The following is a 10,675-nucleotide window of genomic DNA, read 5'->3' on the forward strand; positions in this document are numbered from 1 at the left end:
AAGTTTTGGATAGCATTTGCAAATATATAGGTAAACAAATACATAACGAATATAAATTGATTGATTTTAAGCCATTTGATTCGGGTCTTTAAATCAAATAGCACCACCCACTATTTTTGGCAAATTCCATATCCCTCTTTGGAATTCGAGAGTTTTTGATGAAACTCTTAGTAGGGTATGGGAGACTCACCATTACCAAGCCCACCTCAGAAGAATATCATATTGGCTAGCAACAATAATGATGAGAGGATAATGCTTTAGCCATTTACAACTTTTGTAATTACCCATCTAATTTGGCCTCTAGAAAATGATGCCTCAGAAGAATATCATGTTGGCACCATTGCACTTAGTTAAGTCATTCCCACCATGCTAGTTCAAGTAGGGGTTCAAGAATGGCCTCAGAAGAATATCATATTGACCATACTCGTTGCCTACCTTCACTTCATCATATGTTTATAGGCTTCTCCTGAATGTAAGCACATACTTTGCATACCCCAGAACTGGACGAATACGGTGTATGAGTCACAAACGATTGAAGCCCACCATGGTGGAAGGCCTACGAAGAGATGTTCAAAGCATCTCTCGCTGATCAACTTAATAATGGTTTGGTTGAGGGTTTTAGGTCTCATCACATATAAATATTCATTTTAATCTTTATTAAAACAATTTTGGTCCTATTACAACTATTGGTCCATTTGATTGAATTTAGTTGTATATAATACTCCCACTATGCTTATAAAACGGTTTTTAAAGCAAGAGTATATGATACTACTAACATAAACTTTGCATTCATTTGATGGACTATATAGTTGCCTTAGGGCCTTAGGATGACTATGAACCTTTGTTTAGATTCAACACGAGCCTAGTGTTGAATCTCGGTCTAGGGATGGTGATTGATTTTAGTTACGCGTTTAATCACATTAAGGCGTGTTGTCTTAGGGGCATTGGACCCTCTACTCCATTTTCATGCATATCAAATAATACAAGAAATGAGTACTTCAAAGTAAAGATGAGCTTATGCTGTTTACAACATTTGAATAAAACAAATTACTTTAAAGTAAAGAAGAGCTTATGCTCTTTTACAACATTTGATCAAATCAAATTACAACCAAAATCTAATCTACACATTCCCATGGTTCAAACAAATTTGAAATGGCCTTTCACATAACTCAATTATCGTAGGCTTAGGTTCATAATCACCCTTTAATTAATTAACACTTTAACTAATTAAATTGAATGCAACATTTTCATTTGGTTTTTGTATCCATAAAATTGATTTAAATGGAGCTAAATGAAATGAAAATCCAATTCTCATTTAAAGAGACAAAACCATTTTGGGGTCACTTTGTAAAAACACAAAAGTCCACTACTTCATGTAATTAATTACAACTAGAACCCAAAAATTTCAACAAATTCAAAAACTTCATTAAAGGAACAAAACAATTTGTCCTTTAATGATTTTGGGCCTTTAGGTAAATACGTAAACTTTTGGGTCAAACTACAAATTACACAAAAATACCAAAACTTTATGTAATTGCATAAAAGCCCCAAAAACACTCCACTTGTAGGGTGGCCGGTTTTGGAGAGAAGGGAGTGGCGTGTGTGTTGATTTGTAGTTTTAGACATAAAGCATGCAAGTGGTGCATGACATAAATGTCATGCAAGTGGTGTGTGTGAAAGGGAATTAATCCTTACACACCCACCAATATTTCTTACACCTTTCTAAATAAATTTCTAACACATTTAAACATTTGAAAAATATAAAACATAAACTTTATGAAATAAATCAAAACTTTGAATCAAAACACCAAACTTTTTGTTCTTGGCAAAAATGTCAAGAACAATGAAGAACACTCATGAAAAACTCAAAAAATTTCCATGAACATTTTTCACCCAAAAGCATCCCAAAACCATTCAAACTTAAGGGAAATAACATATAACCAAACTAGGGTACATAGGGGTTCCAAAAGTCACTTGAAAACACTTTTAACAAGTCAAACAAGAACCCAAAAATCCACCCTTTGGATTTGGCCGAAAATTCCCAAAAACATGGCACCAAATTTTAGCTCCAATATTCATGCTCATATGAACTACATCTACAACATTTGAGATGGCAAATTTTCCAACAAAATTTACATTCAAAGAAACAAGAATAAAGCTTGTAACATATTACAACATTTAAATCAAAACTATGAACTACAAAACCCAAAAGGATTCACCAACTACTAGACCTAGGCTCTGATACCACTTGAAGGAAATTTTGTGAAAAACATGTTCATTTAAGCAACATCTATAGCATGCAAATAACAATTAAAAGGTGGAATCATGCTTGTATGCACTTAAAAACAAAACATTAACCATGAAATTCAAAGCCTAGTAGATTGGTGAACCTTGACTCAACTTAAAACAACATTTGTTAGTTGAGAAATTATACCTTTGTAGATTCCTCTTTGCATAAGCAAAGGCTAATCACCCAAAGAGAGGGCCTTCATTCCTTGCATCTTAGATCTATGGATTTGGATGGATGAAATGGTTCTCCAAGTTCCCAAAATTGAGAACCTCTAAGTCTCTTCACCAAGGTTAGATTGGAGAAGAAATGAGTGACCTTGGAGTAGTAGGATTGCTAGCTAAATCCTCCAAGGAGGCCGGCCACTTTAGAGAGAAATGAGAGCTTATGTTCTCATCCTTTCCCCAAAAGAAAACCCTAAATGAATTTTGGCTATAAAGTCATATTTATACCTTTATTCATTGGAGTGGCAAACTTGTAATTAAGTCCAAAACCCACTCCTTTAACAAAGTGGCCGGCCATAGGGTTTCATTGGGCTTTTAAGGCCTTTGTGAATTATTTGTAATTAAGTTGTCATACAACTTAAGTCAATGGGCTTGACGTTCGAAGCCCATTGGGCCTTGAGGCCAAAAACTAACCCGTGGTCTTTTAACGAACTTCATTCGTTTGATTAATTAACATATTAATTAATCATTGCCATAAATAATTAAACCATTTAATTATTCTTACTCATCTCCATTGTTTCTTCAATCTATGCCTTACACGGTGTACGATCCATTAGGTTCCTTTTAGCGAGGCAGTGGGCGATTAAAACTTTTTCAAATCGATTGTGAATTGAAACTTACTTTCAATTCTCCCTTTAGTGATTATACACGTTTAGGGCTTCCACAAACCATGAGTGACACCTAGCAGTATGTCATGGTTACCCAAGCTAATCAGAAGAGGTGGAGAACCTATTCAATTTAGGATCACAATGCAATACGGTCTTTCTCTAATACAATACTCTTGATCACATTGTTTGGATTGATAGTTTATTCATGTCTATTATCCAATGTGATTCGTGTGCTTATATGATTACCTTGAATGTGATTTGGAACGACTTCCTAAATATCATTCATACTCTGGCCAGAGATTCTTAATCATATCATAGAGTATTCTCCTTCAAACGGTTTGAAGGTTAGAGATCCCTTGTTGCGCATTTACTTGCCTCTATGGCTAAGTGGCTTAACCCCAACTATGCCATGGACACCCTCTGACGGGGTGACTTTGAAATAGTCAAAGATCAAGGACCTAACCACAAGACAACTATGATGCCTCAGGTCAAAAGACTACTTTGCATTATCCCAACCATGAGTTCTCATGTGACATGAATATGAGACTCTTCGTTGATCGTGTTCAGTAAACTTATTCTCTACTAAGCACCTACGTACTTGTCTTGATGTCACACACACCAATGACTCGAGACTAGTCACTCTCCATGAGAGAAGACACAACACGTACTGATCATAACGGACTGTCAATGCCCAATTGGCAATCCTATGATCAGGAACGTTTAGGATGTGTCTACGAAAGAATGGTCTCATGAATCTAACTTCTTTAGATCGCATTCTCCCAATCACATATTCCTTGGACTTATCGTTTAAGCGTATAACATTTATGTGAGACGGCTCAAACAATAATCTTTGGCCTTGATATTAAACTAGATTAGTTTAACATGTGAAATGTCCGTAAAGTATCATCATATGATTGGTTTTAGGGCACATTTCCAACTGCAGGCTGGACCACGGGAGTGGGCTACTCGTCGGAAGCAGGCTGGGTCACAAGAGCAGGCTGCTCGGCATAAGCAGGTTGGGCCGTGAGAGTACGTTGCTTGACGGGAGCAGGCTGGGCCACGGGAGTGGGCTGCTCGATAGAAGCAGGCTGGACCATGGGAGCAGGCTGCTCGTCGGGAGCAGGCTGCTTAACAGGAATAGGCTGGGCCACGAGAACAGGTTGCTTGGCGGGAGCAAGCTGGGCCGCGATAGCAGGTTGCTTGGCGGGAGCAGGCTGCTTAGTATTTGATGCATGCGAATGCAAGGCTTGGGCCCGAGCCCGTGCAAACGTGGATGGCACGACTTGGGCCGTGGTGAAGGCACCATGGACCTCGCCACTGTGGTGGTTCCCATGGTGGAAACTCGTGGTGGTGGTGGTGCTCCACTTATTGTCACATTTAGCCTCACGGATCTCTTTTTGTGCGAGAGTCTTCTACGAGTATGGATTTCAACTCTCAATGAAAGCACCAATTTGTGGATGCAAATTTTCTCCTCCTCGATCTTGGACGATTTTGCACCTACAAAACAACTAGCACCTTAGGTTAAGGCCAAAAGCCTCACGCACCCACGATGAATGGGGGGGGCTTTGGCCGAAGAACCTCCGATGCCAAAATTAGAATTTTAGAGAGAAATAGTGTTTAGAGTATTTGGGATTTTTTGTAAGAGAATTGGCATGATCTTTTGGTGAAAATTGGAATCTATTTATAGGGATAGGGGTGGCCGGCCTAGCTAGGGTTTTTGTGTTTGATTTAGGTTTAATTAGCCAATTTATTTGGCTATTAAACATAAAATGAATGTTTTGGTGGTTTTTGGAATTAATTGGCTAGTTAATTAGGGTAATTAAAAAGGGATAATAGTGGAAAAGGTGAAGAATAAGATGGTTTACTTTTCTTGATGGGATTGGCCGGCCACTTTAGTAGTTTTAGGTTTGGATGGGTGTTTCAATTGATAATTAAGGGATTAATTAGGTAATTAATCCCTTAATTAGTCAATTATTATGATTTTAGGAAATATGAAAGGAATAAGTATATTATTTAGCTAATTGATTAGCTAAATAATGAAATGGAAAATATATGAATAAATTAGGTTTTAAGTTGATACCTATTTTGGACACTTTTGACTTGGTTGAGGGATAATTGCCTACTGCTTGCGCGTAGGAATCCCAGTATGCCTCAAGGGTAGTTTTATCTTCTTTTGTCAAAGATCCATGTGTCGCCTGTGATTATTTTTGGCTCCACGATGATTTTTGCACTTTCGTTGTTTTTTTTTTTTTTTTTTTTTGGTTCTGAGCACACCTCGATTTGTTTTTGGTCGTGCAGGGGAAGCAAATGGGCTTGCGGATATCTCGCTGCATAACAAGTGGCAGGTATTGACTTGAATTATTCAATTCGTTTGGAACACAAGATAGTCCATATGCTCAGAACTTGCCGAAAAATAGTGGTTACCAGTGATGCTAACAGAAAGACTTTTCTTCTAGCATTGGTGGAATCATACCAACTTGTTACATAAAAGAAAAGTATAAAACAGTTGAACATCGTGTGGTTGCTCGGTAATCTCACGTTTTACATTCGCTGAAGCATTGATGTTTAACATAAGCGTGGAAAGACCGATTCAACCATACGCTCTCAATGTTGATATTTCCGATCTGGGTTGAATTATTTGTCTTCATTTTTCCTCAAACTTGATTAATAATTTCTTGTAAGTTTCTCAAGAAAATTTATTGAAAAAGATGAAATGATACACTGTTAAAAGGGTGGCAAAACAAAAAAGGCCACAAAATTAAGAAGCAAATATCTGCTTCAACGTAAACTAGGCCCTAGCTTAATTTCTCAAGAGTGATGTTATTCCCACCCTAATGTTTTATCTTCCCACCCACCTTTTAATGAATTTTTTAATTAAAAATTTGTCCATTTACAAAAAGACTGATAAGGTACATTAATTATCTTATTTTGCTTAATTAAAAAAATAAAAAAACAGGTTGGGCATGGGAGGCAATTTGTCTACCTTGAACCCGAACTCATATTTTCATCTTCGTTCATTCAGAGAAAATATAAAAATAGCAATGGACTTAGAAGGTGACTTTTTCATTGAACAAGTAAAAGATGACGCTTCTACGGAAGAAGTAGAAGATTTGTTTTCATTGAAAAGGTAGAAGAATAATTTGTGTGTAGGTAATTTGAATTTGTCCATCGTATTTTTAAATTTGTCGTTGTCAAATTCTTTTGAATTTGGATACCTCTATCATTTCCATTTGAATTTGCAGACCTTAGTGGTTTTCATTTACATATTATTTGTTATATTTTTTAAGAGACAATTTTATAATTTCATATGTACGTATATATTAAAGGTTATTTTGGGAATAATAGTGGGTGGAAAAAATAACATTTTACTTTTTTAACTTTTTAAGGTGGATGAGATTATAATGTGAGTGAGAAAATAAAAACAATGGGGTGGATTTAGTAGCTCTTTTTCTCAGTCAATATAATTCCATTATTTGCATTGACATATTTGAGAAAAAAATTGAAATTAAACATATCAACCAAAATACTAATGAAAAGGGACACAAGACTTCTGTTTGTAGCTAGAAAATTATTTAGAGACTGGAGATGTCTTCCGCATTTCCCTTTTTTTTTATATAGGAACTTTCATGAAAATGATTTGTGCTAAGTTTATTTTAATAAAAAAGAATCATGCTATAACTTTATTTAATAAAAAAATAAATATTAATGAAAAAACCTTAAATTTTAATAAAAATAAAAATAAAAAACTTGACGCGCAGGTGACACACCCCGTCCCGAAGGAGGGCATGCTGGCCGTCACGTGAGAGTGACGTAACCATTTGCACAGTACGGAAGCTTTAATTATACAATTTATAAGTTGATACACCCGAAGGTGAGTCCTAATTTTGTCCAATCTGTCAGAACCCCGCTGTATTCCTCGTAGTCACCACACCTTTGTGATTCCTGAACCTGGAGGGGCGCAAAACCAAAATTGAGTGGGTCAGTAAAACAATTCTTTTCCAAATCCAAACATTTCTCAAAACGTTGTAACCCCTCTCCGTAAAACCTGTATACTTTCCCAGAAATGTAAAATATAAATATACATATATATTCTCAAAACTTCATTTTTACTATCTCAACATTATCTCTTTATCAATCATGCCATGCCATGTCATCTCAACATTTCTCATATTAATTATGCCATGCCACATCATCTCAACAGTAATAAGGTATGAATGCATCAACATAATCATATCAGGTGCAAGAAAGTAATCAACCGTAGGCCCTCTAATAGCCCTATACGGTTGAACCTAGAGCTCAAAATCTATCATTATCACTCTACCGGAGTCACCTCTGTGACCCGTCCGGCCTTCTGCACACAAGTTACGCTCTAGTGCTTCTCATAAATCATCTGTGCACATAATCTAAGGTCACCCACCAGTCGGAATCTCACTAACACTCTCGCGACTGGTCTGTCGTACCCACTCCGCGTGGACTGTACGACTAGCATCTACTTGGATCCAAGGCGAGCGTGCGATGCGGTGAATACTATAAGCACTAAACCATGGTGCAGGATTTGAGCTCAATATATATCATCATCATCATAACAGTAATTAAATACTCACCTGTGCGTCCACCGCACCATTTCATACATATGCATCATAAATCAATTCTTACCTGTGCGTCCACCGCACCAATTCATACATATGCATCATATATTAATTCATGCATGGCATTTCAACTCACATTTCTATATACTTTTCATATCAATTCTATGCATGGTATTTCACTTCCCGTTTTTCCACATAACTCATATGCATTTCATTTTAAACATAATTTCATGCATTTTCAATTTCTGGGAAAACGTCAAGTATATATATATATACGGAAAACAAAACTGCCCACTCACCTGGAGTTCGTCCAACAACTCCCTAGCACCACACATCAAGGCGTCACGACGATCGCCGCCTAGAATAGTAATCAAATCCAACCTCAGAATTCATATCGATAGAATATATAACTTATATAAAATACGTCACTATGTAGTTCGATCCGGAAGATCTGCCACTCAGATTTTAAATCCATAACTTCCAGAGGTCCACAATATATCTCTAGGATAACATCCTAAAATTTCATTACCATCCAACGGTCGGATCTCCGTCAATTTCCAAAACTAAGTGACGGTTAACATTTTATATTATGGACTTACAATTCCAATTCCGGAAGATCCGTAACTCGAATTCCCAATCCGTAAGTTCCAATAATCCTCAAATATTACGTATTACAACGTATCAAAGTTTGGTGACGATCCAACGGTCGGATCATCAATTCACATTTTCACCTAAATGTGAAAACTATAAAACGTTATTTGAACACCTAACCAACAATCCTCAATAACTTTCTCATACGGTGTTCAATTTAGGTATATGAATATACCACAGTGATCTACTCGACGTCACGGACGTCGACATATTTTTAAAATAATTTTTTTTTTATTTTTTTATTTTTACTGTAGCACCTTCTTCTTCCTTGGGTCGCCGGACTGGTTTTTCCGGCGGCCGTTTTCCGGGCAGTTTTTCAAATTGCCATAACTTTGTCATTTCTCAACGAAATCAAGTGATTCAAAAACGAAAGTTGTAGCCCTTGAAGAGACAAAGAGAATGGTACCTTTCACAACACCTAGTTCGCCGTGGTTTGGCCGGAAACTGCCTCGAAAGCCTCGGAGGTCGCCGGAAACTGGGTATTTTTCAAATGAGTATAACTTCTTCAATACTCAACGAAATTGAGTGAAACAAAAAGGAAAGTTGTAGTACTTGACGAGACGAAGAGATTTATACCTACCTCGACTCCTAACTCGCCGGGTATTCGCCGGAAAACACCTCGAAAGCTCCGGCCAAACTTTGAACTTGTCGATCTCCGTGTTCTTACGTCCAAAAACTTCCAACGAAGCACTCCGAGCTTCCTTGGGACCTCACTAAGCTTGCTATGATCTTATTTTGGCCTAAAACACAACCACTTCAAAGATCATGAATAGTACACATTCACGGGGTCTTTAGAACTAGGGTTTTTCGAAATGAAACTTACCTGAAAATGGTACCTACGTGATCGTGAAGTCCTCAGGGTTGCAATGGTAGTCTTAACTTGGACGTTGGTATAGGTTTTAGGTGGTTTTGGTGGTTTTGGTGGTTGCCCGTGAGTTCGAGAAGAAGAGAGAGAATGAGAGTTTCTGAGGAAGAGCTGAGGAAGAGAGAGAGTATGAAGGACAGTATACGGGAAATGGGGAGGGTTTTGAGGTGTGGGGATCCCACATGTCCAAACCAATCCCAATTTCATAAAATTCCATCATAAAATTTAAGTCTAAGTCTCCACTCCAATTACCAAATTTTTTTGGAGCTTAGATATAACGAACGTGAAAATTATACCTTAGTCACATATTAGGGACATTTCCGTAATTTCATGTCCTCGGAATTAAAAATTCCGGCACGGGCTGTGACAGCAGGACCCATGCTGTGGAGCCAAAAATAATCAAGAAAAATATGAAGGCAACACATGAACTTTTGGATAAAAAAAAAAAAAATTACCCTTCATGCACACTAGGATTCCCACGTGCATGCAACGGACAATAATGGCTCAATTGATGTCAAAGGTGATCAAAATGGTATTCTTTTAAATCCTCTCATCACTCCTCATCAAATTCTCACCCACAAGGTAACTCTCAATTATTCTTTGCAAATTGGGATTAATTACCAAAATTAATTGATTAATTTCCTAATTGATTGCAAGGTATTATTTGACACAATATCTTGCAATTAAAGCCAAAAAAATACCATAAGTGGCCGGTCCCCATTTCTCCAAATAGGGTCGGCCACACCCCTATATATAGCCCCTCATTTCTCTAAAAACCTAAGTCCAATTATCTTCTAAAATTCTCTAAACACTTTCTCTCTCAAACTCTAACTTTGGCATCAAAGATTCTTTGGCCAAATCCCTCTCCCCCCCTCCAATTCATCGTGGATGCGTGAGGTTCTTGGCATTTATCTTAGGTGTTAATTGTTTTGCAGGTGCATTTTCATCCAAGAAGGAGAAGGTGGAAATTTGCATCTACACTTGCGTTCATCACAGACACTATTTATGAAACTGAACACTATTTATAAAACTGAACACTATTAATAAAACTGAACACTATTTATGAAACTGAACACTATTTATAAAACTGAACACTATTTATGAAACTGAACACTATTAATAAAATTGAACACTATTTAACACTATTTATGACACTGAACATTATTTATGAAATTGCACTATTTATGAGATTGAACGATGCTACACTATTTACTAGTCCAATTTCATAAATAGTGCCTAGTTTTTGTCCACTTTCAAAAATACTGTCTACTTCTTGTTCATATTTCATAAATAGTGCCTAGTTATTGCCAGTTTCATAAATAATGTATAGTAATTGATACAGTTTTATAAGTAGTGTCTCATTCTTGGTCCAATTTCATAAATAATGCCTAGTTATTGGTCCACTTTCATAAATAGTGCTTAGTTCTTGGTCATATTTCATAAATATTATC

At 36.8% G+C, this 10,675-nt stretch overlaps 1 protein-coding gene across 1 annotated transcript; it reads right to left on the bottom strand.

The window, feature by feature from the left end:
- Positions 1–6,821: 6,821 nt before the first annotated feature.
- Positions 6,822–9,604, bottom strand: LOC139197720 (uncharacterized). The gene is made up of 5 exons (XM_070825672.1): positions 9,541–9,604; positions 8,936–9,088; positions 8,766–8,834; positions 8,008–8,066; positions 6,822–7,067 (listed from the first exon to the last, which is right to left on the bottom strand). The coding sequence occupies exons 1-5, from the start codon at positions 9,602–9,604 to the stop codon at positions 6,969–6,971; spliced, it is 444 nt and encodes a 147-aa protein (XP_070681773.1). The 3' UTR covers positions 6,822–6,968.
- Positions 9,605–10,675: the final 1,071 nt, after the last annotated feature.

Source organism: Malus domestica, chromosome 07, assembly GCF_042453785.1.
Source record: "Malus domestica chromosome 07, GDT2T_hap1".
Taxonomy (NCBI): Eukaryota; Viridiplantae; Streptophyta; class Magnoliopsida; order Rosales; family Rosaceae; genus Malus; species Malus domestica.